Source organism: Hylobates moloch, unplaced genomic scaffold (genome assembly GCF_009828535.3).
Source record: "Hylobates moloch isolate HMO894 unplaced genomic scaffold, HMol_V3 SCAFFOLD_21, whole genome shotgun sequence".
NCBI classification, from domain to species: Eukaryota; Metazoa; Chordata; class Mammalia; order Primates; family Hylobatidae; genus Hylobates; species Hylobates moloch.
In genome coordinates this window covers 13151811-13179240 of record NW_026652296.1, presented here as the reverse complement: position 1 = coordinate 13179240, position 27430 = coordinate 13151811, and the positions used below count along the sequence as shown (strand labels likewise).

Genomic DNA, 27430 nt, shown 5'->3' with positions numbered 1-27430 from the left:
ATGAAATGTAATGAAGACACATTTCTCATAATGTATCCCTGTCATTAAGCTAGGCATGACTGAACCGATATGTGCTACAATGTGGATGTATTTGAAAACACTATGCTAAGTAAAAGAAGCCAGTCACAAAGAACTAGATACTGTGTGATGCCATTTATATTAAATGTCCTGAATAGGTAAATCCATAAAGACAAAAATACATAAGTGGTTGTCAAGGGCAGGGGTGAATGGGTGGAAGGTTGGGTTATATGAGGTTGAGGGGGTGGGAATGGGAGCAGGGGGGGAATAACAGCTAAGGGATGTTGAGTTCTTTTTGGGATAATGAAAATGTTCTAAAATTGATTACAGTGAGAGTTACACAACTCTGAAATATACTAAAAGCCAGTTGTGCACTTTAAGCATATAATATGTGAATTATATCTCAGTAAAGCTGTTAAAGAATCTAGCTGATGTATGCAGAACTGCTAAGAGCACTATGATGTCAAAAAGAAATTTTATGGAAAAATATTACTTTCCTCATGACACTGATCTCAAAAGGTTTCCTATGTCAAACATTGTTAGATTTCAAAAATAACATGTTAATTGCACTCACTTCAATTTTTAAAAAACCTTATTCAGTCTTTTTATAGAGGTCATCCTGTAATTATATGGTCAATATGAATTCCAGCAGCGTATCTTTTTCATGTGTCAAGAAAGTTTACATTGAAAAGATTGCATTCTTAAAAAGACCATACCCAGATCCATCTCCACTTTCCTATTTGTCCACTAAACATTTGTGAGATATTTATAGCTATCTTGCGCAATGCCTCCAGAAATCAATGTTTGCTCTCAAGTTTATAACTACAGTTTAAAAAAAATTCACCAAAAAATTCATAATCCTGGTGGATCTGCTGTTTAGGACTAGTTAAGTGCAGTATTTACGAGTAGTAAAGCTCCAATTATTTTACTTGAGATGATCTGATGGCTAATTCTCTCACTTCCTTTGTGTGTGTGTGTGTGTGTGTGTGTGTGTGTGTGTGTGTATATATATATATATATATATATATATTTTTTTTTTTTTTTTTTTTGAGATGGAGTCTCGCTCTGTTGCCCAGGCTGGAGTGCAGTGGCACGATCTTGGCTCACTGCAAGCTCCGCCTCCCGGGTTCACGCCATTCTCCTGCCTCAGCCTCCCAAGTAGCTGGGACTACAGGCGCCCACCACCACGCCCAGCTAATTTTTTGTATTTTTAGTAGAGACAGGATTTCATCATGTTGGCCAGAGTGGTCTTGAACTCCTGATCTCAGACAATCTGCCTGCCTCAGCCTCCAAAAGTGGTGGGATTTCATGCGTGAGCCACCGCGCCTGGCCGCATTTATAATTTTAAAAGCTTAAATGTCTTTTTTTGGGGGGGAGGGGGTGTGGGTTGGGGGAGATGGAGTCTCAGTCTGTCACCCAGGCTCTAGTGCAGTGGTGTGATCTCGGCTCACTCCAGCCTCCACCTCCCAAGCTCAGTCTTCCCAACTGAGCCACCCAAGTAGCTGGGACTACAGGCGTACACTACCACACCCAGCTAATGTTTTGTATTTTTGGTAGAGATGGGGTTTTGCCATGTTGCCCAGTCTGGTTTCGAACTCCTGGGCTCAAGCTATCTGCCCTCCTTGGCCTCCCAAAGTATTGGGATTACGGGCATGAGGCACTGTCCCCGGCAAAAAAAAAAAAAAAAAGAATTCAAAAATTCTATCTTGAATTTAGTGTTGCTCATATGACAACTTACTGTAAAAAGTAATTTATTTTAAGTATAGGTCACATATTATACAGGGAATGCTTTCAAAAGACAATTCATATTGATAGTTGTATTTTATTATTAAAGTCAAAGAATGTCTTAGTCTGTTTTCTGGTGTTCTGTTCTAGTGTTCTGGTGTTCTAGGGTTAGAAACTAGGTAGTTTATAAAAGAAAGGTTTATTTAGCACACGATTCTGGAAGCTGGGAAGTCTGAGATCTGTCAGCTTCTGGTGAGGGCCTTGTGCCATGTCGTAACACCATGGTGGAGAAGTGGAAGGGGAAGCAGGCATGTGCAAAGTTAGCAACACAAGAGGTGGTCTCACTTTATAACAACCCACTCTTTAGTCCAAACCTGTGGGAGCAAGAACTCAAGGGAGTGAGAAAGGCATTAATCCATCTTAATGACTTAATTGCCTGTTAAAGGCATCACTTCCAAATACCACGACATCGGGGACCAAGCCTCAGCCTGAGTTTTGTGGAGATAAACTGTATTCAAACCATAGCAAAGACCAAAGGTTACGGCGGTTTACTTTCTGCTAAGCTTTCAGATATAGACATGAAAATCGTTAGATTGGTAATAATATAGCTTTATAGTACTTAATTTTGTAACTTAATTAAGAAATAGAATTGGCCTAAATATCAGCTCAATAATCTAATAAACGGTGAACTGCTGTACAAATAGTCCAGTTTGTATCACTCTTATAAATAAGCCTATCTCATGTGCCAAACTTTTAGAGTAATTGCCTTCTTACGATTTTGTCTGTTTCTAAAAACTTCTAATTGGAGTATGCTTTTGAATCTGTGTAATATTTAACATATAAAGCCTGCATTATTTAGAAGTTGATATTGAAAACCTTTAAACTTCTGACCTCAAATAGAATTTGCTTATGTATAACCATTACATGCAGCTGGTGGGTTCAAAATTGCCTTTTCTGGGTCTCTGCTTTGTGAAAAGTAGTATGTATTGGACATGAGTACATGACAGCTGACATTTATCAAGGATAACAGGGGGAGCCACATTCATTTTCACATTTTAAAGCAACTTTGAAAGCTTTGCATGTGCACACATGCTCAACATATGTTCCTAAGCTTTAAATATATTTTCCATCATGTATTGCTTGTCATTAATACAAGAAACTAAGTGTAAATCTTTAATGAGCTCAATATATTAAACTTATATGAGTACCCAAGCATTTGGAAGATCAGCAATGCAGGCTACTTAATTCATTTACATGGAATTTATCTTTTATAGTTTCTGTGCTATTACAAATAATGTAACACATTCCAGATAGCCCTTTTGTTATATAGTGTTGTTTGATTTGGCCCTTTTTAATTTCGTTAGCATAAAATTTTGTCCTATTGTAGAAGACTAAATTGTAGAAATTAACTTTTTTCTAAACCAACTATTGGTATATTGCTATTCTCTTTGCCAAGCTATTTATAGGGCTATTTTACTGGAGGGTGACATAAATAGAATTGGAATGGCATTAATTGTTAGTCTGGGTTCTTAGCCTTTAAAATTTTTCTTTAAATTGTGATAATTCAAAAAGAATTATAGAATAAAACTGTAAAGCTCATAATGTTGCCAACTTATTAATTAAAATAACACCTTTTGTGGTTGGTATAGATTTCAGATACTGTGACCATTTAATATATTGATATGCAGATCACGTTGACTTGCTGCAAGGTAACAGGAGAAATGCTTTGACTTCAGAAGATAAATTGGCCATGCACAGCTGTAATCCTACTGTCTTTTCAATTCCAGACATGATTCAGTAGTTTAAGGCTTTGATTCCTAGGCACTGAGAAGAAAGTTGAAATTTATTTTTGTGTATGAGAATTTTTACTTAGGTTTTTGATAAGTCTAGTTTGTGGTGTGAAGGTACCATCTAAACTGTTGGTGTTTCCATACTTAAATAGCTCTCTCTTAATTTTATTTGAAATATGAGAAGCCTGAGTTTCTTTCCATTTTCCTTTTGGCAGTTGGAAAGGAAGCCATCTTATTAAGAGTGATGAATAGTGAAGGGATTTTTTTTAGGCTAAATTGCCAGTGTCTTTACATTAAAAAAATTGCAGAGCGGTAAGTTATGAACGTTAACATGATTTTTCAAGGAAGAAGTAATCCTTAGTCATTTGTAACCCAAATGCCTTTCCTAATAAGAGTTCGGTTTCTACAAATTCTTTTGACGGAGAAATGTATGATATCAGAGAGGTTTTTAGAAAACATTTTAAGTGCCTGACATAAGAGCAATTCAAGACCACTACCAAAACTTCATTTGAAGATCTTAGCATCTTTGAGAATTTTAGTATTTCTCAAGAGACAGCTCTTAAATTCTCTTGTAGGCACCAAGATTTAGACAATTTGCTTAATTTATTCAGCTAATTAAATGGGAGAGTTCCCTGACACCCCTCACAGGACGTGCAACAGGCCTGTGGCTCATCTGTTCCATGCTCTCAAACCCCTTTTGGGAGGAGGAGCATGCATGCAGGCAGGTGCGGGATCTGGGGCGAGTGCCCCTGGGCTCTGTTCTCATGGGAGTGTCCAGGGGTGGGAGTCTGCAACTCCCGAAGCCCAAGCAGGCATGTGTTACAGTTTGCCCCTTTTGCTTTGCCAACCATGGACGGCTTAAGTGTTAAACAGCTGAGAGCCTTCTTTGTATTCAGGTCCTTGTCCAGCATCCAGGAAGAATCAGGTCACACACAGACTTGAGGATGGTGAATGCGGGGATTTTATTGAGTGATGGAGTTGGCTGTCAGTTGGATGGATGAGGAGCTGGAAAGGGGATGGAGTGGGAAAATGATCTTCCCCTGGAATTTGGCCATCCAGTGGCCCATCTCCTCTCTGACCGTTCTCAGCCGAACTCCTCTTGGTGTTCAGATGTTCCTTCTCTTCTGTCTTTCTCTGCTGTGCCATTCTGCCATTCTTCTGCTCTTCTGTTTGTCTCCTTGTGGAGCTGGGGGCTTGGGGTTTATATGGGTACAGGATATGGGGGCGTGGTGGGTCAAAAGGCAACTTTTAGGCGTGAAAACAGGAATGCTTGTTCTCACTTAGGGTCATGGGTTTTCAGGCTTGAGTGGGGCCTTTGCCAGGGAACCACCTTCTTCTACCCAATATTTCCCTGTCTCCTGTCTGTATCAGTAATATAGGGATTAGAAAACACAAATATCTTTTGATTGTAAACTAGGTTATAGACCTGTTTGTAGTTTAGAGGCCAAATTCTGTTTTTCTTAATTACCTTCATTCTGTCTGTAAATCGTACGGTTCTTGAGGGAGCCATTTTTTGAGAGCCTACCATTTGCCAGACATCACTGAGGTTTTGTTTTACCTATGGTTTTTAATCCTCTCAACAATTTTGTAAAGATGATGGATGTCCATTTTAGAGAAGATGAAATTGAGGTTCAGAGATGTAAATTTGGTAAGATCATGCTGGGCTCAAATCAGCTGTTAAGTCTGTATTCTTTTCCCCTCTTCACTATGCTTCATTTGAGTTGGATCCGTTGTTTTCTTGTTCACTGATGATGTATGTTTGTGTGTCCAGTTTAGGAATTAACCTTGTCTATTGATTCTTGATTTCAGACAAGTGTCCCATGTCTGTCTAGAGTTTGGCTGTGGATAATTGATGATACTGTCTTTTCAAATTATTTATAATTCATGAAAGCTTATAGTTCTTTTAACATCCATTTATTCTTCTGTTTCTTTTTATCATTTTTAATGGCTTTCAATTATTATTTTAAAAATCGAGATGGGGGCTTGCTATGTTGCCCAGGCTGGTCTCAAACTCCTGGGCTCAAGTGAGCCTCCCACCTCAGCTTTCCAAAGTGCTGGCAGTGTAGGCTTGAGCCACTGTGCCTGGCCAATTCTTTATCTCATTAAGGATCATAAACATTTATTTTAAACTAATTTTAAGATTTTTATTAAGCATTGAATTCATCTTTTGATATTGATGAATTTCTTGGCTATTCCTTAGTTCAGTTATTTTTTATTTTTATTTATTTTTTTAAGATGGGGTCTCACTCTGTCACTCAGGCTGGAGTGCAGTGGCGAGATCTTGGCTCACTGCAACCTTCACCTCCAAGGTTCAAGCGATTCTCCTGCCCTCAGCCTCCTGAGTAGCTGGAACTATAGGCGCATGCCACCATGCCTGGCTAATCTTTGTATTTTTAGTAGAGATGGAGTTTCACCGTGTTGGCCAGGATGGTCTCGATCTCGTGATCTGCCTGCCTCGGCCTCCCAAAGTGCTGGGATTACAGGCGTGAGCCACCACGCCTGGCCCATTAGTTCACTTTTTAAATACACTTTAGAATTTTAGTTTATGGTTTATATGCTGAGTGGGAAATTAATTTTTTTCCCTTAATTTTGGTGTTCTTTTCTGTATGTCCGCCTGCCACCTATACCTCTGTTTTTGTTGCCTTCATACATTTTTACCATGCTTTCAGTCTAGATCTAGGATTCTAATTCTGAGGTATTATTGCAATGTCAGTGATATGCATTACTTAGGTTTTGTTTGTGTGTGTGTGTATGAGACATATATATATATATTATATATATATATATATATTACCTTTTATTTATTTAGAGTACCTTTTATTTCCTCTACAACTGCCTATGGCAGTTTGAAATAACTTTAGCTATTGATAATACCTTTTTTCACTGTCCTTTCATGAGTTTTTTATTTGGTTTCTACCTATGAGATTTTTTCGTTTTACCTGTGAGCCTTGCTTTTGGTTTTCTTATCTTGTGCATGATTTCATTTCTGACTGCCTTTGCTTGTTTCTTATCCTGGAGCTCAGTTGCGTTCATGGAGTTATTAATTTATTGCTTTATGTTTCCCCTCTGTCATAGTCCACAAATATATTTGTCATGTTTGAGCATAACTGTGTCTTTTGAAGTTAATACAAAATTCGTATTTTATCTGTCATTATTATATTTGGAGCAATGGGATAAGGTGGTGTTGATTGATAGCAGCATTTCTCTTTGTTATCAGGAAGTCTCCATGTTCTTTTGATCTCACAACATGGCTTGTTTATATAGGCCTACAGATAGTAGATACTAAAGCATCTGTTTATTTACTTATCTGCTTACTTGCTTTATTTACTTACCACCACCCCTGACTAATTTTTTTGTATTTTGTAGAGACAGTGTCCTGCCACATTGCCCAGGCTGGTCTTGAACTTCTGGCAAGTGACCCTCCTACCTTAGCCTCCCAAAGTATCGGGATTACAGGCATGAGCCACTGCTCCTGGCCCTAAAACATTTATTACATGAACATGGAGTATCTTGGAGAAGCCAGACCCAGTTTCAGGCTCTCAGCCCCAACCTTAATCTAATATAGTGGCTCTCAACGTGTGGTGTGTGGACCCCGGTAGTCTCTGAGAACCTTTTAAGGGGTCTACATGGTTAAGACTGTTCTCATAATAATGCTAATGTGTTATTTGCTATTTTCATCCTGTTGGTGTTTGCACTGATGGTGGAAATGCGGTGATGCATAAAATTGCTGACACCTTACCATGAATTAAGGCAGTGGTGCCAGACTCCGCTCTTAGGTAGACATTGCATTCTTCACTGCCATGAGCTCATAAAGAAAAAAAAATCAGTTTTCCCCTGAGGATTGTCCATGATGAAGCAGCAACACTACACCTGGCCCTCATTCACTTTTTACCTTAAGTACCTTTCACTGTACCCTTAAGTACTGTCGTTTTAATGTTCTGTGTGATGAGAATGGAAAATGTGCACAAAGACTTCTGCCTGCCAAAGTATGATGGCTGTCTCCAGGAAAAGCACTTGCGCAGTTTGCATTGTGAACTGAGGTATCCACTTTTTTCATGGAACACCATTTTTACTTGGATGACTGACAAACCATGGCTACTGAGTCTTGGTTATTTGGAGACTGTCTTGAAATTGAGTGAGGTGAACCTATCACTACAAGGAAACATCTGACTGTATTGGTTGACAGTGATAAAATTTGAGCTTCAAGTGAAATTGTAAGTAAGTAAACTTGAATCGGCCACCATGAGCATGACAGCCCTTTATTACTTTCCTGATGAAATGGGTGGTGACATTAATGAATGTGGGTTAAAAAAAATTGTGTAATGAAATGTACCAGCATTTGAAAGATCTACTTTAACTCAGTGAACCAGTATTATCTAAATGACCCAGTGTTTGATCATACAGTGATGCATGGGTTAAAGATCTGTTCAGAGTGCAAGTTAGATCCAATGCATTTTAATGAGACAGCATGAAAATCCATTTATATGGTTTCAGATTGCACTTTGCAACTGTAGGAGACTAGAATATACCACCCTAAAATATGCCTGTTTGGTGTAAGGATTATTTTGAGAAGCAGACACAGGAGAAGTTCTGAAAACAGAGTAGAAGTTACCCTTTTGTAAGGGAAAATTTATATCTATAAAGGAAATCTCCCTTGTAAGGGTGTCTTCCTCATTACCAGGAAAAGGATGACTCAATCACTAGAAACTTATTAATGGAGAAGGCATAGACTTAAATCTGTATAACAAGCCTTACTGTTGTTTACCATGCTTTTCTTGGTTGCTTCTCCATAACTATTGCTCCCCAGCCCCCGTGCCCTTCTTTGTTTCCATTGAAGATGGTATTTAAGTCTGAATTCTAAGCCACCTCTTAGAAATGAAAAGATTTACTCATTTCTCTGGGTATCTCTCATGGATACATGAGGTATATTTATTATATTTCTGATTTTCTCTTGTTAATTTGTCTTTTGTTAAGGGGTCTGATCCAACTAGGAACTCAGATAGGGTAGAGGAAAAAATTTTTTTTCCCTCCTATAAAACTCACCTTTAAGAAATTACCACTTGTTTTAGTGTAATATCAAGAAATATCCATAATTATTTATAAAAGGCTATTAAAATAGTCCTTCCTTTTACAAGTACATGTCTTTGTGAGGCCAGATTTTCTTTATATCCTTAAATCAAGATAACATTGCGCCAGATTGAATGCAGAAGTAAATAACTGTTTTCTATTAAGTCAGGTAATTATTTGCAAATTTTTTTTATTATTTTATAATTCTCATTGTTTCAGAAATTTTGTTTTTTGCAAAAATTGTTATTTACGTTAATATATGATGGGCTTTAAAAAGTGAATGAGGGCCAGGTATAGTGGCTCATGCCTGCAATCCCAGCACTTTGGGAGGCCAGGCAGGTATATCACCTGAGGTTAGGAGTTTGAGACTAGCCTGGCCAACATGGTGAAACCCCGTCTCTACTGAAAATAAAAAAATTAGCCAGGCGTGGTGGTGGGCACCTGTAATCCCAACTACTTGGGAGGCTGGGGCAGGAGAGAATCGCTTGAACTGGGGAGGTGGAGGTTGCAGTGAGTCAAGATTGCAGCATTGCACTCCAGCCCAGCCTGGGTGACAAGAGCAAAACTCCATCTCAAAAAACAAAACAAAACAAACAAAAAAAGTGAATGAGTCCGGCGTGGTGGCTCATGCCTGTAATTCCAACACTTTGGGAGGCCGAGGCGGGAGAATTGCTTGAGCCTAGGAGTTGGAGACCAGCCTGGGAAACATAGCAAGACCTGGTCTATACTAAAAATAAAAAAAATCAGCTGGGCATGGTGGCACATGCATGTGGTTCCAGCTACTTGGGAGGCTGAGGTGGCAGGATCACTTCAGCCCAGCAGGTCGAGGCTACAGTGAGCCATGATCACACCATTGCACTCCAGCCTGGGTGACAGAGCTGAGACCCTGTCTCCAAAAAAAAAAAAAAAAGTGTATGTTTCAAATATTTCTAAGTTTTAATTTCTAATATGGTGAATACTGACATAACCCACATAGCAGAAGTTATTACAGGTTTCCAGTTTTTAAGAGGTAAAGGAATCCTGAGATCAAAAGGCTTGAAATCTAGTGAATTTGGTTGGAACTCTAGAAGCATTTGACTTAAACCTTTCACCTTGTTTTATTTGGTGTCTTGTAGCACACCCAGTTCCTGCTACAGCTGCCTCTATTCTGTGCTGCTTAAATATGGAGGAGGTCTGAGCTAACCAATCTGACGTTTGGCCAATTTCAGGAGCATTTAGTTGTTAACCTGCATCTACTTCTTTTATTAGTAACAAACATATCTACTATAGAGATTTAGGACTTTGAACAGCTGTATAACATTATAGGATATGTCTGGTACTCAGTTGTTTCTGTTTCTGAATCACAAATCGGCCATTAATTTTAAATAAAGATTTTTGTAGCATATAATACAATTTCTGATGATGTACTTACTAGTTTGTTAATTCCTCACACTGAGTCATCAGCTCCTTGAAGGCAAAAAAATTCCTGTTTTGATCAACAATTCATCTACCCCAAGCACTTAGCATAGGGGATACTGTTTCCTTTTTCTATGTGGATGACACCTGATATGTTAAACAGTGACCACTCTTAAGATAGTTGGTGAAGTAGATTTTGGTTTTAACCAGTTTAGGTGTATGGATGATTTTACAGAAGTTCGTAATAAAATTTTCTTGCCTCAGATATTCTCTAATAGGAATGAGGTAACTGCGGCTTCATTTACTAGACATGGATAAGCAGGTTTTGTGAAGTACAGAAAAAAAGTTCTTTAAAGTTTTGGATCATGTCACGAGGTCAGGAGTTTGAGACCATCCTGGCCAACATGGTGAAACTCCATCTCTACTAAAATACAAAAAAATTAGCCGGTCGTGGTGGTGCACACCTGTAGTCCCAGCTACTCAGGAGGCTGAGGCAGGGGAATTCCTTGAACTCGGGAGGCAGAGATTGCGGTGAGCCGAGATTGTGCCACTGCATTCCAGCCTGGGTGACAGAGCGAGACTCCGTCTCAAAAAAAAAAAAAAAAAAAAAAGTTATGGATCATGAAACTAACATTTGAATAGCAACAAAGAAAAACCCAAGCTATGTTGTATTTTATTTTTTATTTTTATTTTTTAATGTTGTATTTTAAATTGAATGATGTACTTCTCCTCCTCTTTTCAGTATTTTATATTTTTGCTTACTGCAGATTTCTTCCCTGAAACAATCTTGACCTAATGGTATAAATGTTTAGCTCCACATAAGATGGTAGCTACTTTTTGGAGAGGAATGGAGAGGGTCAAGGGTTGAGTTTCAGTTCTGATACCTTTTAACCTTTTTACCAGTGCTACCCCACCCTCCAGAAAGCAAATAATGTTGAAAGCTTTTTTTATTTTTTAACTTTTTGATATATATTTTCTTATTCATTATTTGTATTGTTGTCATCAGATGAATAATGGCTTTAGAGATTTATTTGAAAAGACAAATTCTGTTATCAGACACATAACTTCTAGGGATATGGAAACTATTATTATTGTTACTGTTTTGAGACAGGGTCTTGCTCTGTCCCCCAGGCTAGAGTGCAGTGATCATGGTTCACCGCAGACTTGACCTCCTGGGCTCAAGTGATCCTCTTACCCGAGCTTCCTAAATAGCTGGGACCACAGGCACATGGTGCCATGCCCAGCTAATTTTTGTGTTTTTTGCAGAGACAGAATCTCACTATGTTGCCCAGGCTGGTCTCAAACTGCTGGGCTCAAGCAATCCTCTTGCCCCAGCCTCCCAAAGTGCTGGGATTACAGGTGTGAGCTACTGAAACTGGCCTGGAAACATTTTTTAAAAAGGATTCTTTTGAATTTAAAGTTATTTAATAATTGTTGAAGAGTAATAAGCTGTGAGGTCAGGAAAAAAAGGACTGAGCCGCAGACTAAGCAGCAGTACAGATGATGACCTATTCAGGAAGTCTTGTGAGTCAGACTTGCCATGTTGTGTTGCTAGAGTTACAGATCTGCTCCAACCTCTTTGCTTTATAAGAAGGACATCTCTCTGTGTTCTACCTTCAATATCTTTTCTTTGAAAAATCAACCCAAAAGTCTTTTATTAGCTTTACATTTATTTCTACAATGTTAATTTTTGTAACAACAGTGTTGCAGGTGAGCAGACTCATTGTAGCCTCTATTTTTGATATTGCTGGACAGGGCTAACTTTAGTACTATAGGGGGAAGTTTGTTATTTTGTTTTTTACTCTACAGGCACTCTGGTTTAGGAATATTTATCTATCTTGCATTTGACCATGGTTACCATTCCCCGTCTTCATTGTTTACTTAGTGTGCCATGGTACACTTATTTACCATCCTTGCTGTTCTCAGCTGTTTGGTTACCAGGTGGCTAATGTTGTCATCTCTTAAGCTTTAACATTTATTTCTCAATACTGTCTTTTCTTCTGTGAGGTAGATGGAAAGAATAGATTAGAAGAGAATGGGGCACGTGCTGTGATCATCTCTCCTTTACATCTTTATTGCTTATTAATTTAATTTATATCAGATTTCATTTCTGCTCTGTGCACATACCCACTCTCTCTCCTCACCACTCTTCTTTATCCAGTTCTTTCTCACTTACCTTAGCATGGCTAAAATTCTTGGTTTTTATTTATCTCTTTCTTCCTCTGCTGTTTATATTTTCATTATATGCCACAGGGACAAACTTAGGTATAAGTACTACTTTTGATGTAGAGATATTTATGTCTGTCAAAGGAAAATTAAACTACAAACCCCAGAGGTAAAAAGTGGTACACAATACTGGGGTTTTAAAAATCTCCTCGGCCGGGCTCATGCCTGTAATCCCAGGACTTTGGGAGGCTGGGGTGGGTGGGTCACCTGAGGTCAGGAGTTCGAGACTAGCCTGGCCAACATGGCGAAACCCCGTCTCTACTAATAATACAGAAATGAGGTGGGTATGGTGGCGGCTGCCTGTAATCCCGGCTACTTGGGAGGCTGAGGCAGGAGAATCGCTTGAATCTGGGAGGCGGAAGTTTTAGTGAGCCGAGATTGCACCACTGCACTCCAGCCTGGGCGACAGAGTGATGAGACTCCATCTCCAAAACAAAACAAAATAAAAAAGCCCTACTCCTTCTGCCCCTCAAGACCAGGGTCTCACTCCCTTTGCCCAGGCTGGAGTGCAGTGGTGCGATCTTTGGCTCACTGTAACTTCTGCCTCCTGGGCTCAGGTGATAACCCCACCTCAGCCTCCTGAGTAGCTGGGGCTACAGGTGTGCGTCACCACACTCGGCTAAGTGTTTTGTATTTTTTGTAGAGATGGGGTTTTGCCACTTTGCCCAGGCTGGTCTTGAAGTCCCGGGTTCAAGCTGTCCTCTCATCTTGGCTTCCCAAAGTGTTGGGATTACAAGTGTGAGCCACCACACCCAGCCAAATTATTTCTTTTTACCTTTGTAAAAGGAGAACCTTCTCTGTATTTTAAGAAGATGTGGAGTTGGTCAAAAGTACAGCTGATGGGAAAGCAAAGGAGAACTGGAGTTGGAAAAGAGAAGAGGAATGGTGGTAGTAAAAAAAAAAAAAAAGTTTGTAATAAAATAGAGTTACATACAAGTTTATACAATGGTTGAGAGCTTACAAGGTAGGAAGCAGAGACAGAAATGGTGTAATATGTAAAATGTTGTAGTAAAAGTATGGAAAATGCTTAGGATAAAGAAGGGAAAACTTTGTTTAATTGGGAGAGTTGGGGATGGTTTTACCAGAGACGACAAATTAATCTTGAAGGGCAGGAATATTCTAGATGGAAAAGCGATGTGGGAAAGATTAAACAAAAAATTAGTGACTTAAGGTTAAAAATAAAGGAAATGTTTCAGTCAACTTTATTAAAAACTTTTAGTATAAAGATCATTTTGGGGTTGCTGGTGGTGATTGATGAGGAAGAAGTATGACTGGTAACAGGTTGTTTAAACTGAAGCCAAATTCAGGTTTATGAAGCTCAGACTTAAGTCTGTTCTTATATATAAGATAGATTCAGTGTATTAAATTGTAGAAGTCAATGTAACCTTTAAAACAAGAGTTACCCAGCTAGTTAGTATGCTGTCAGGAGAGGGTAACTTGATTTGGATTTAGATGGAGTTGGCTTCCTTAACTCCCTCTGTACAGTGTATATCTGTGAACTTCAACTCTGTTGCTCATGTAGAGGTTGAGAAGTCTCTTGGCAGCAAGCTTCCAGTTGCAACTGACACCTGAGTTGGCTAATTGGTATGTCCAGTTCTAGCACTCTAGTCTCTGGGGAGTTTATGTTTGAATTCAACTTCATCAAGTTTAAACTGGAACACAAATGTGCAAGAAGGAAGAGAGAATGGAACCTTGTGCATAAAATAATTTACATTCAGATGCTTTTCTGTTCAATTTATATGGTAAAAATAGGATGTTTTACTTTATTGTTTCTTGCTAGCCCTTCACCCAATATGCTGGCATTATAAAGGAAAGATAGTGGAGAAGAAATTACCAAGAACTGAGGTTGTACTATTTTCTTGTATATATCTCCACCAAGGTAGTTTCTTGTAGATACCACGTATATGTTTTGTTTCTAAAAACTGTAGGCTCCTAGCTTTGCTATTCATTGTGTTCAAACGATTCCTTCCTTTTTTTTTTTTTTTTAACACTTATCAAATTTAATTGTTTTTCTGTTTTCCTGTTCTGCTAGCCTGAGAGTTCTAGTAATTGGTAGTGACATTTATCTCTGTTTTCCGGGGCTAAAATGATTCTGGGCATGCAAAATGTTTGAGCTGAAATGGAATTAAATTGAAAAAAAAAAAAAAAGGATTGTGTTATACTTTATCCTACAAAACATAATAGCAAATTATCAGCCACAAAACAAAAGGATATAAAAAATTTCTCTCTCTCTAACATAGGATGAGGAAGCAAAAGAAAAATAAACAAGGAGGCCAGGCGTGGTGGCTCACGCCTGTAATCCCAGCACTTTGGGAGGCTGAGGCCGGTGGATCATGAGGTCAGGAGTTCGAGACCAGCCTTTCCAAGATGGTGAAACCCTGTCTCTACTAAAAATACAAAAATTAGCTGGGCACGGTGGTGGGTATCTATAATCCCAGCTACTCGGGAGGCTGAGGTTGCAGTGAGCTGAGATTGCGCCACTGCACTCTAGCCTGGGCGACAGAGCAAGACAGTGTCTTAAAAAAAAAAAAAATTAAAAAAAATTTTCTTTTCTTTCCCCTCCTGCTTCTCTCCTCACAGCTGTTAACTTCCTTACCAGCATTGAAAGGAAACAAAGGTAGGAGATACTAACTGGAAGAGTCATCCACTTGAGGAGGAAGCTTTTACATAACAGTTCCACGTTTATGAACTTTTCTCTTCCCTGCCTTCCCCTGTCCTTTACACACACGTTATATTTGTCTTCAGTCTTTTCTCCATGGTACCAGTTCTCTTGGAGCTCCTCTTATTTTATTAGGAAGGGTATGAATGACGGATTGAAAGGAAGAAGATTAAGAGACTTTTTGATAGTTTTAGGGTAGAGAAAAAACCTTGTAAGATTAAGCCCTTGTGTTAACTAGTAGTGGTTATTTTCTAAGTTGGCTGATTAGGAATTTGAGAATTTGGAATTTCAGTTTTGAGTAGAACTTTTATGTATGACTGTCTCATTCTTCCCAAGAACTTGTTTTTACTGATTGACCTGAGCAATCTCTGCTTTTGCATAGTGCTTGAAGCAGTTTTTAATAAAACAGTTCAGATCCATAGCTGTTTGAAAAAATTTCCATAACTTACTGTGATTCTCCAGAAATACAGCAAACCTCTCTCTGATTAGTGTATTTAATCATACCTTGTATAAGTTAGGGAAACAAGCCTGACGGATAAACTAAATTGCTGCTGGGATAGTCAAGTAGCTCCACCATTTAATCATAGCAAACCAAAGAATAACAATACTTGAGTGACCATTTTAGAGTATAGTTTGTACTTGTTGATCTCAAATTTTCCTTTTGCTGTGTGAGCCATTGACCATCTCAAGTGGAAGCAAGGGTTATGGGTAATATTAGACCACCACGAAGGGCAGTTTAGTGACATTGGAGGGTAATGGTTAGGTAAGGTGCTCGAGGGGAGCATTAGTATCTGCTGAGCTTGAGCAGCTCCTTGCCTCTGTCTCTAATACTGCATGACCCTAAACTATGGCTGTCATAACCTCTCGGTGTTCTTACTGATAAGCTGAGAAATTTTCTGGCTAACTGGTTGGCTATAGTGTGATTCAATGGTATAAATGGCTTGTTTTGGGGTGGGGGAGAATAAAATGCCCAAGAAACATTTGATACATGTTTTGTTGGTTATGAAGTCTGAAAAAATATTGTAGTTCCAGCTCTGCCATCCAGAATCTGTGTGTGATCTAGTGGAAAGTTATTTAGCCGTTTCCCTATCTGTAAAATGGGACTATTATAGTAATACATACTTTGGAGGGTCATGGTAAATAAATTACCCAGTATATGTGAGATGCCTAGCATTGTACTACCACAAAATTATCTCCTTATTTCTCCCTTATTAATTTAGGAAAAGTAAAATATTTTAGTTGGTCTCTATGTCAATTTAGATTTACTGGGTAACCCATCTCTTTCGGCACAGTATAGCTTTTTTTAGGTCCCCCAAAATAACTTCTTGCTTGCCTAATGAACACTGGTAGTGTTGATTGATATCTTTTCCTTTTGGACAGGGAGTATTTCCTGTATCCTTGTCCATTTGGCTAATTTGCTGTGTATAATCAAACTTTTCCCCTCCTGTCTTAATCCCAAATAACCAAAAGGAAAGCTGATTAGTGCTACTAAGCCATATACCAAAATTTTCATGGTTTTTGAGCTAGCAGGTATAATTCTTTGCTGCTTTTTAGCTGTAATTAGTTATTCCATGAAAGTTCATTTTCTAGCAATTTATTATATATGCCGTTGATGTCTAAGCTTCAACATGTTCCATAGCTTGAATGTTACGTGTAGAAAGGCCTATAGTATTTCTAGGGAACATTCTATCCAGTTGTTTTAAGATACTTGTTCATTTTAAATCTTATCATGGATGTACTTTGGACTTTTCCATATAATATAGAAATAGCATTAGATTTTGATAGCATTGAAAGATATTCTAACTGTTACTATTCTACATTAAAGTAATTGTGACCAGATGTGGTGGCTCACGCTTGTAATCCCAACTCTTTGGGAGGCCGAGGCGGGTGGATCACTTGAGGTCAGGAGTTTGAGACCCGCCTGACCAATATGGTGAAACCCCATCTCTACTAAAAATACAAAAACTAGGCCAGGGTGGTGGCAGGCGCCTGTAGTCCCAGCTACTCGGGAGGCTGAGGCAGGAGAATTGCTTGAACCTGGGAGGTGGAGGTTGCAGTGAGCCGAGATTGTGCCACTGCATTCCACCCGCACCACCCCCCCGCCCAAAAAAAGTAATTGCATAGAATATATTGCTTAAATGCAGGTTTTTTTTTTTTTTTTTGGACGGAGTTTCATTCTTGTTGCCCAGGCTGGAGTACAATGGCACAATCTCGGCTCACTGCAACCTCCACCTCCTGGGTTCAAGCAATCCTCCTGCCTCAGCCCCCCAAGTAGCTGGGATTACAGGCATGTGTCACCACGCCTGGCTAATTTTGTACTTTTAGTAGAGATGGGGTTTCACCATGTTGGCCAGGCTGGTCTTGAACTCCTGACCTCAGGTGATCCACCCTGCTTGGCCTCCCAAAGTGGTGGGATTACAGGCGTGAGGCACCGTGCCTGGCCTAGACTGTTCTTACAATCAAACTTATTGTGAGACTGTTGTGCTATATTATTTCCCCTTTGAAGATGGATTTTATCCACTACATATATTCTCCAAACTAGATGGGTTGTAATTTAAGATGTAAAAATGTAAGCTAGTCTCAGGCAGTTTATTGATCCATGTTTCTTACCGGTTAAGAACTTCATGGTCTTGGTACATGCCTTATTCCCCTCTCTCATCTTCATTCTTGGCTGTTGACTGAAAGTGATCTAGATCTAGTGTGTCTGTGCTAGGCATTTAGCTTTTATATCTTAAAATGAGTAATCTATCAAAATAACATATCCTCCTAGTGAGAAGGAGACAACAGGCGTGGCAACTAAAACAAATGCCATTTTTTATTTTTTGTTTATAGCTAAGATTAATACCAAATAGAAAACTGTACCTGAAGGGTTTGTCATAGTCATTTGTGCTCAGGAATTATATTATTGTATATATTGAAATTATTATTTTGGGGACCAGAAATGCTTTTTTATTTCTCATATTGAACATTTTCTTTAATGAAATTCAGGAGATGTTTGCTCTACTTGGCTTTTTGTTATAAAACAATTTGTCATTTACTCTTAGACATTGTGGTGTCTTATACAGTTGTACAGTAAATGTACCTAAGATTTGTCCATGTCTAATTAAGAACTACAAATCTATCCAACCTGTTCCTAAAAAACCAAGATAGAGACTGGACATGGTGGCTCATGCCTGTAATTGCAGCGCTTTGGGAGGCTGACGCGGGCAGATCAGTTGAGGTCAGGAGTTCGAGACCAGCCTGGCCAACACGGTGAAACCCTGTCTCTGTTGAAAATACAAAAATTAGCCAGGCATGGTGGCACACACCTCTATAATCCCAGCTACTCAGGAGGCTGAGGCAAGAGAATCATTTGAACCCGGGAGGCGGAGGTTACAGTGAACTGAGATCGTGCCACTGCACTCCAGCCTGAGCGACAGAGTGAGACTCTTGTCTCAAAAGCAAAACAAAACAAAAAATAAGATAGAAATATTTTATATCTTAAATAATTATACCTTCACGTTTGGGTAAACACCTTTTTCATGATTTTAAGTTATTATTTTGCCTTAGTTTTTTTATTTTTATTTTTTTATTTTTGGAGACAGAATTCACTCTTGCTGCCTAGGCTGGAGTGCCAGTGGCCCAATCTTGGCTTACTACAACCTCCATCTCCCAGATTCAAGCAATTCTCCTGTCTCAGCCTCCTGAGTAGCTGGAATTACAGACATGCACCACCACGCCCGGCTAATCTTGTATTTTTAGTAGAGATGGAGTTTCTCCACGTTGGTCAGTCTGGTCTCGAACTCCTGACCTCAGGTGATCCGCCACCTTGGCCTCCCAAAGTGCTGAGATTACACGCATGAGGCACCATGCCTGGCCTTCCCTTAGTACCTTTTTGGATAATTAGGTTGGACTCTGAAGGAGTAAGTTTGGTAGCAGGAAGATTGCACAGGCTTATGTGTACAGTGTAGCTTGTTTTGTGAGATCAAGAGAAAAAGCTGCATGTGTCTATGGACATAGGTAGACATATTTAGGTTTCATTATATGCACATAAACACTGACTTAACACAAATGATCTGCATTTCTGGTTTAAACTGATATTTGTGCTTATTAATTTTTTTGCATATAAAGAGATTGTCATGGCTTAGTTTTTCTATTGATTTAATTTATGCTGTCAGAATTTATTATAACACTATATCAACTGTAGAAGTAAACATTTAAAAAGTTTAATGCAGTAGGATTGCATTGAATGATTGTTATAGATCAGAATAAAGGAAATTTCTAAACTATGATTTAGTAGGTTGAATGTTGCTTTTATATTTATTCAATATTTATTCAAGACATGTATTGACCACCTATTACGTGGTAGGCCCCTTACTCCTTACTGTGTATTCATCCTATATTTAATAACAAATAAAGGAAATAATATTGAGAATATAGGCAAAATTTTATCTTTCAAATTAAAGAAGTGCTGTTATCCATGGAATAGTTTCTCCATTTGTTTCAGGGATTCAGCTTATAAACAAAAGCCAAAGTAAGGAAATAATATCTAGAATGTGGAATAAATTACATATTTAAAATAAATAAATGTAGGCTGGGTGTGGTGGGTCATGCCTGTAATCCCAGCACTTTGGGAGGCTGAGGCAGGCAGATAACTTGAACCCAGGAGTTCGAGACCAGCCTGGGCAACATGGTGAGACCCTGTCTCTCCAAAAAATACAAAAATTAGCTGGGCATGGTGGTGCTCACCTGTTGTCCCAGCTACTTGGGATACTGAGGCAGGAGGATTGCTTGAGCCTGGGAAGCCGAGGTTACATTGAGCTGAGATTGTGCCACTGCACTTCAGCCTGGGCGACACAGTAAGACCCTGTCTTTAAAAAAAAAAAAAAAAAGGTTATTACTGAATGAATAGTTTGCCATTCAATTTAAAAATAACCTTTGAATGAAACAAATATCAAACCAATTATAGAGACACAGCAAGAATTATTCTATTTTTGTACTTAAGGAATGGAATCACTATTCTTTTTATTTTATTTTTATTTATTATTTATTTATTTATTTATTTATTTTTTGAGATGGGGTCGCACTCTGTTACCCAGGCTGGAGTGCAGTGGCGAGATCTCAGCTCACTGCAACCTCTGCCTCCCGGGTTCATGCGATTCTCCTGCCTCAGCCTCCCAAGTAGCTGAGACTATAGGCGCATGCCACCAGCTAATTTTTGTATTTTTAGTAGAGGCAGAGTTTCACCATATTGGCCAGGCTGGTCTCGAACTCCTGACCTTGTGATTCACCCTCCTCGGCCTCCCAAAGTGGTGGGATTACAGGCGTGAGCCACTGTGCCTGGCTCTTTTTAATTATTTAATTTATTATTATTATTGTTTTTAAGAGACAGAGTCTCACTCAGTCACCCAGTCTGGAGTGCATTGGCGTGATCATAACTCACTGCAGCCTCAAACTCCTGGGCTCAAGCAGTCTTCTTGTTTTATTCCTAAGTAGTTAATGCTATAGTTGTGCACGATGATGCCTGGCTTATTTTTTAAAAAATTTTGTAGAGACAGGGTGTTACTGTGTTGCACAGATTGGTGTCAAACTGAAGTGCCTCAAACTCAAACTGCCTGAGCCTCCCAAAGCACTGGGATTACTTGAGCTACTCTTTTTAAATATGGAAATTGGAAAATCAAAACTGAACATACCTTTAAGTTTAAAACTCTGTTATTTGAGGATAATTTTAAACTTAAAGCAAGGTTGCAAGAAAATAGTACAAAGAGTTTCTAAGTTATCTCTCCCCTATCCCCCGGTCAGGATTCACCTAGTGTCAACTCCCTTCCTCATCCTTGCCCTGCCTGTCCCCGTTCACAGGTTTATTCACTCACTCATTATATATGCAATTTTTCTTAACCATCTGAGGATAATTTGCATATGTAATAGTCTCTTACCCCAAATATTATACTAAGAATATTGGTCTCTTAAATAACCGTAGTTCATTTATCAACTTAAGTGTATTAATATTGACAACACACTTTTATGTCTATTGTCCATATTCCAATTTTGTCAGTTGATCCAATAATATTCTTTATAGCATTTTCTTACCTCCAGCACAGGATTCAGTCTAGGATCAAATATTGCGTTTAGTTGTCATTTTCTTATAGCTTCCCTTAAAATCTGGACTGTTTACAGACTGTCTTTTGTGACATTGACACGTTTGAAAATACAGTACCCCTGAGATTGTGTGATCTGACTGTGCCACTACTAATAATAGTGAGTCACTACTAATAATAGTGAGCCACTAGTAGTGGCTCATAATAGTGAGCCACTAAAGGTTATTTTAAGTCTTTTTCTGTCCTTCATTTAAACTTGTCATGGGGAAAAAACAAATACTTAAATCATCTCAGCTTTTTAGCATTTGCATTTTACAATCAAAGTTATAGAATGAATTTTCTCGGTAATTTAATACATATTTAGTGCATCTGTAAAGACAATGTTGCAATCTAGATTTTCTGATTTATATTATGATCATGTGATTTTTTTTAATTTTGAATTTTTTTTGTTTTTTTTGCTTTTGATTTTTTTTTAAAGCTACACATTTGAAGTTTGATCAGCGTCTTGAGTGAATTTTTTTTATTTGTATAAATCTGTCTTCCTTCCTGGTAGCATTCTGCCACCTAGTGGAAATCTGTGTCCTCCAGCATATGTCTCAGAGTTTAGTTGGAATGCAAGATGCATTTTAATATATAAAAAATAGTTTAGAATCGTTGAGCTTCGTTGGTTGACATGTAATTCTTTACAACAGTGATCATCTTGTTTTAAAAACAAGAGTTTAGTGCAGATAAAATTCTTAGCAAATGAGGGCTTAGTAGATGTCTTAAATTGTTACTGAGTATTAAAACCTGCTCATCTTTCTCAACAAGAAGTACTCTACATTTATCTTCTTCATCAATGAAATTTTAACCAAAGCATACTATTTTTCCATCAGTCAATTTTTTTTTTGAGACAGAGTCTAGCTCTTGTCGCCCAGGCTGGAGTGCAGTGGTGCCATCTCGGCTCACTGCAACGTCCACCTCCTGGTTCAAGTGATTCTCCTGCCTCAGCCTCCCAAATAACTAGGATTACAGGCACCCGACACCATGGTCGGCTAAATTTTTATTTTTAGTAGAGATGGGGTTTCACCATGTTGGCCAGACAGGGTTTCACCATGTTGGTCAGGCTGGTCTCAAACTCCTGACCTCAGGTGATCCACCTGCCTCGACCTCCCAAAGTGCTGGGACTACAGGCATGAGCTACTGCGCCCTGCAAGATACACATTTTTAGTAGGACTTGAGGAACATTTCTGTCTTGGAGTTGTACATACATTCTGCATAATTCATATTAGAATATGAAATCTGAGGTTGTTTTCAGTATAGTCATTTATGAAAAAGAATATTGAGAATTATCTGTTTAGAGAAAGTAGTTCTGAATTAAAAGATGCAGTCATTCAGTCATATAACACCTTCATAGAGTCATGTATATTTTTTAATGTACTTATCTTATTTCTAATTATTCTGTCTTAGTTGCTGATGTATCTTCAAGATGAGTGGATTAGGAGAAAACTTGGATCCACTGGCCACTGATTCACGAAAACGCAAATTGCCATGTGATACTCCAGGACAAGGGTAGGTGACTTATTTCCTGGTGCTTTACCACACTTGTTTCCCTGCCTCTGCCTTTGTTTAAGGATAACATTTTAGCTTCTTGTCATTTACATTCTCTGGTTAGATTTTTTTGGTGGTTTCACTTCGTGGTAAATAGAGTGTTACTGATGAGATGGACATCTTTTTGATGTAATAGAAGTTTTTTTTTATTGCTGATTCAGTTAGAAGGTAGAATATTAACAATTTGCGGTACTATAAGAATTTCTGAATGGAAGGCGGGGTAGGAGTTACGAATAGATGACCAAGGTTATGTCATGTGTGTCCATGTGAAGAGACCACCAAACAGACTGTGTGTGAGCAACAAGGCTGTTTATTTCACCTGGGTGCAGGTGGGCTGAGTCTGAAAAGAGAGTCAGCAAAGGGTGGGTGGGATTATCATTAGTTCTTTTTTTTTTTTTGAGACGGAGTCTTGCTCTGTCGCCCAGGCTGGAGTGCAGTGGCGCGATCTCGGCTCACTGCAACCTCCGCATCCTGGGTTCATGCCATTCTCCTGCCTCAGCCTCTCTGAGTAGCTGGGACTACAGGCGCCCGCCACCACGCCCGGCTAATTTTTTGTATTTTTGGTAGAGACGGGGTTTCACCGTGGTCTCGATCTCCTGACCTCGTGATCCGCCCGCCTCGGCCTCCCAAAGTGCTGGGATTACAAGCATGAGCCACCACGCCCGGCCATCATTAGTTCTTATAGGTTTTGGGATAGGCAGTGAGTTAGGAGCAATGTTTTGCGGGCAGGGGGTAGATCTCACAAAGTACATTCTCAAGGGTGGGGAGAATTACAAAGAACCTTATTAAGGGTGGGGGAGATTACAAAGTACATGGATCAAGGTAGGGTGGGGCAGAAACAAATCACAGTGGTAGAATGTCATCAGTTAAGGCTATTTTCACTTTTGTGGATCTTCAGTTGCTTCAGACCATCTGGATGTATACGTGCAGGCTTAGGCTCAGAGGCCTGACAGTTATAAGTAAGAATCTTTGCTATCTTTTAAGAATGGGTTATAAGTTGATATTTTGTCATTTGTGAGGTTGCATCCTTTTTTTACCAAGTGAAATGAGAAGCTTAAAAATTAGAAACAAAATAATGTAATCTATACAACACTATAGCTTTTAAAGTATTTGCCAAAGTCAGTGTAAATTGAGGTTTAATGTGATAGTTGAAAAATATCAATCTACAATGAAGAAAACTTCATCATTAATAAGTAGCTACCACTGTTTTTGTTCTTATTTGTTAGTTGTTTTATTATCTCTAAGAAGTAAAGATGATTTATTCGTATTTTCTAGATGAAGTAACTGAGGCTAACTCTGCCCAAGGCCACCTAGCTAACAAAGATGGAACTGAATTTAGGTTTACATGAATCTCTATTATGTTGTACTAATTCTCCAAGACAGCATTTTTGATAGTTTATATTGGCTGAGTTTAGTTTGTTTACATATGAAAATAATAGGCCAGGTGTGGTGGCTCATGCCTGTAATCCCAGCACTTTGGGAGACCAGGGCGGGTGGATCACCTGAGGTCAGGAGTTCAAGTCCAGCCTGACCAACATGGTGAAACCTTGTCTCAACTAAAAATGCAAAAATTAGCCAGGTGTGGTGGCGCATGCCTGTAATCCCAGCTACTAGGGAGGCTGAGACAGAAGAATTGCCTGAATCCGGGAGGCGGAGATTGCATTGAGCCAAAGTCACACTATTGTACTCCAGCCTGGGCAACAAGAGCAAAACTCTGTCTCGAGGAAAAAAAAAAAAAAAAAAAAAGAAAGTAATAGTGTAGTAGTGTTGCATAGGGGCTGATTCTGCTAACAGCTCTTTTGTGATATGTATATTATGTCTCCTTTCCCCCCTTTCTACCCCTTTTCCCTTAGTCTTACCTGCAGTGGTGAAAAGCGGAGACGGGAGCAGGAAAGTAAATATATTGAAGAATTGGCTGAGCTGATATCTGCCAATCTTAGTGATATTGACAATTTCAATGTCAAACCAGATAAATGCGCGATTTTAAAGGAAACAGTAAGACAGATACGTCAAATAAAAGAGCAAGGTAATAAAAACACTCATGTCTTTTTGAACAGTGGTGGTTCCCAGCCTTTTTGGCACCAGGGACTGGTTTTGTGGAAGCCAGTTTTTCCATGACCTGGTAGAGGGGATGGTTTCAGGATGATTCAAGCACATTACATTTGTGGTGCACTTTATTTCTATTATGATTACATTGTAACATATAATGAAATAATTATACAACTCACCATAATATAGAAATCAGTGGGAGCCCTGAGCTTGTTTTCCTGCAGCTAGATGGGTCCATTTGGGGGTAATGGGAGAAGCTGACAGATCATAAGGCATTAGAGAATCATAAGGAGCACACAACCTAGATTCTTCGCATGTGGAGTTCACATTAGGATTTGCACACCTGTGAGAATCTAATGCTGCTTCTGAGCTGACAGGATGTAGAACTCAGGTGGTAATGTGAGCGATGGGGAGGGGCTGTTGTTAATATAGATGAAACTTTGCTCACTTGCCCACTGCTCACCTGCTGCTGTGGAGCCCCATTCCTAACAGGCCCCAGACTGATACTTGTGTGGGGGTCGGGGACCCCTGTTTTAGAAGGAACTTGTTGCTATATTTGCCTTTTTGCTCCTTTGTTTGGATAGAGACTGCAACTGATGGAGGCTAGCAAGTATGGGAATAGACAAATGTGTTGACCAGCTGTGCTTTTTGTTATTTATGTATTTATTTATTTTGAGACGGTGTCTCGCTTTGTCGCTCGGGCTGGAGTGCAGTGGTGCAATCTCAGCTCACCACAACCTCCACCTCCCAGGTTCAAGAGATTCTCCTGCCTCAGCCTCCCGAGTAGCTAGGATTACAGGCACCTGTCACCATGCCCAGCTAAGTTTTGTATTTTTAGTAGAGACAGGGTTTCGCCATGTTGGCCACGCTGGTCTGAAACTCCTGACCTCGGGTGATCCACCCGCCTCAGCCTCCCAGAGTTCTGGGATTACAGGCATGAGCCACCGCGCTGGGCCTCCAGCTATGCTCTTTAGAAATGGTTAACAGACAATTCCCTGTTATTTGGTATTTCTTTTTCAGGAAGCTGTGGGATAGTACATTTAGTAGTGAAACGATTTAGGTATCTTCTGGCTTCCTGGGTAACTATGAAGTTTAGTTTTGATGTTATAATATTGTAGCATCATTCTCTTATGAGGAAATGTTTTGTATGTATGTATGGGCATGTGCATGTGTATCTTTATGTCTCTTCTGGGGACTATTCGAAGGTGATTTAATCTATAACCGATAGTGGGTTACTTGTTATACCACCTTCTGTCTTTTCAGGAAAAACTATTTCCAATGATGATGATGTTCAAAAAGCCGATGTATCTTCTACGGGGCAGGGAGTTATTGATAAAGACTCCTTAGGACCGCTTTTACTTCAGGCAAGTATAAAGATTTTAACTGTCCAGTAAGCTGTGTTGCCCGTTGGTTTATTATAAAGCTATAAGAAATCGATGAAATTTTGGTTAGGAAATGAGAACAAAAAGAAAGCATTTTTTTCTTTGAGACAGTTCAGTATTCTGAATATGATGGTAAAATGCTCTTATATTTACAATACACATAATTCAGGAAGCCTTGCCCCCCTAGTAAAAATATAGTTGCAAACTGAGAAACCACACATATACAAACATAAAAATATAAGCAAGCAGGAAAGGAAAGGTAACCTATAATTTCACAGAGATATTTGGGTACAAATGGCCCTTCATATCCATGGGTTTTGCACCACAGATTTGGAGGCTGGGGAAGAAATAAAAAATAATGTTAAAACAATAAAAAAAAAACCCTCAGTGTAATGACTATTTATATAGCATTTACATTGTATTAGGTATTATAAGTAATCTAGAGATGATTTAAAGTATATTGGAATATATGCATAGGCTATAGGCAAATACACCATTTTATATTGCAGACTTGGGCATCCTCGGATTTTGCTATCTTTGGGAGGTCTTGGAACCAATCTTACACAGATACTGGGGTATGATGACTGTATGTTTCAGCTCAGACATTTTTGGTGAATTTTTGCATGATTGATCACATGGCACGCTATGGTTTTATATTCTTGAGGAATTGTTAAGACTTAAAAATGTGCATTGTATTTGTTTAGGGGCTGAAGCCCTTCATAAGGTTAACTTGTCAACTTCTTTTTGTTTCAGGTAGTTTGTTCCAACTACTTTTAGTTGATCAGTTTTGAAATTCCTCTTTGTAAATTCTCATTAAGGAATAGTATAGCAGTTTCTGTAGCTTGATTTGGCATCAAAAGGAAAAATGGAAAGAGCTAAGGATGCTTTTCTCATTTTTAAAAGCTCCTTTGAAGATATAATTCTTTAAAAATTAGGTTAGACATTAATTCAGATTTCATGCTGAACATATTTATGTATACACTCCCCCACCCCCAATTCTTCTTCTTCTTCTTTTTTTTCCCCCCAATAACGCCTGTAGTAATGGTGCTAATGTTAGTAGCAATGGTGGCTTATAGTTGTTTGCAGTAATTAAGTCAGCAGTAGTTTTTACACATTCTGCTTACTACTATGGCTGCTGTTTGCTGATACTACCATAACAAAATGCCACAGACTTGGTTAGGTTAAACCAAATAAATTTATTTCCTACCAGTGTTGGAGGCTGGAAGTCCAGGATCAAGGTGTCAGCAGGATTGCATTCTCCTTGGCTTGTCACTGTGTTTTCCCATGGCCTTTTTCTCTGCGTGCACATTCCTGGTGTCTTTCTCTCCCCATATAGGATACCAGTCATATTGGATTAGGGTCCCCACCGTTATGACCTCATTTATCTTTAATTACCTCCTTGAAGGTCTTGTTTCCAAATACAAGTGACATTGATGGTTAGAGTTTCAATTT

At 39.0% G+C, this 27430-nt stretch overlaps 1 protein-coding gene across 10 annotated transcripts in view; it reads left to right on the top strand.

Annotated features, from left to right (window-relative positions):
• Positions 1 to 27430, top strand: part of NCOA3 (nuclear receptor coactivator 3) — a 152442-nt gene that overhangs the window by 95205 nt on the left and 29807 nt on the right. For 8 of the 10 annotated variants that reach the window (XM_032142946.2, XM_032142941.2, XM_058433254.1 and 5 more), the window contains 3 exons: positions 22407 to 22508; positions 24401 to 24573; positions 25860 to 25960. In XM_032142946.2, the coding sequence (XP_031998837.1) occupies positions 22426 to 22508; positions 24401 to 24573; positions 25860 to 25960 (357 nt within the window). In that variant the 5' untranslated portion in view covers positions 22407 to 22425. Of the gene's footprint in view, positions 1 to 14819; positions 14839 to 22406; positions 22509 to 24400; positions 24574 to 25859; positions 25961 to 27430 lie in introns of those variants that run through there. The other 2 variants (XM_058433251.1, XM_058433255.1) reach the window with 2 other exon arrangements.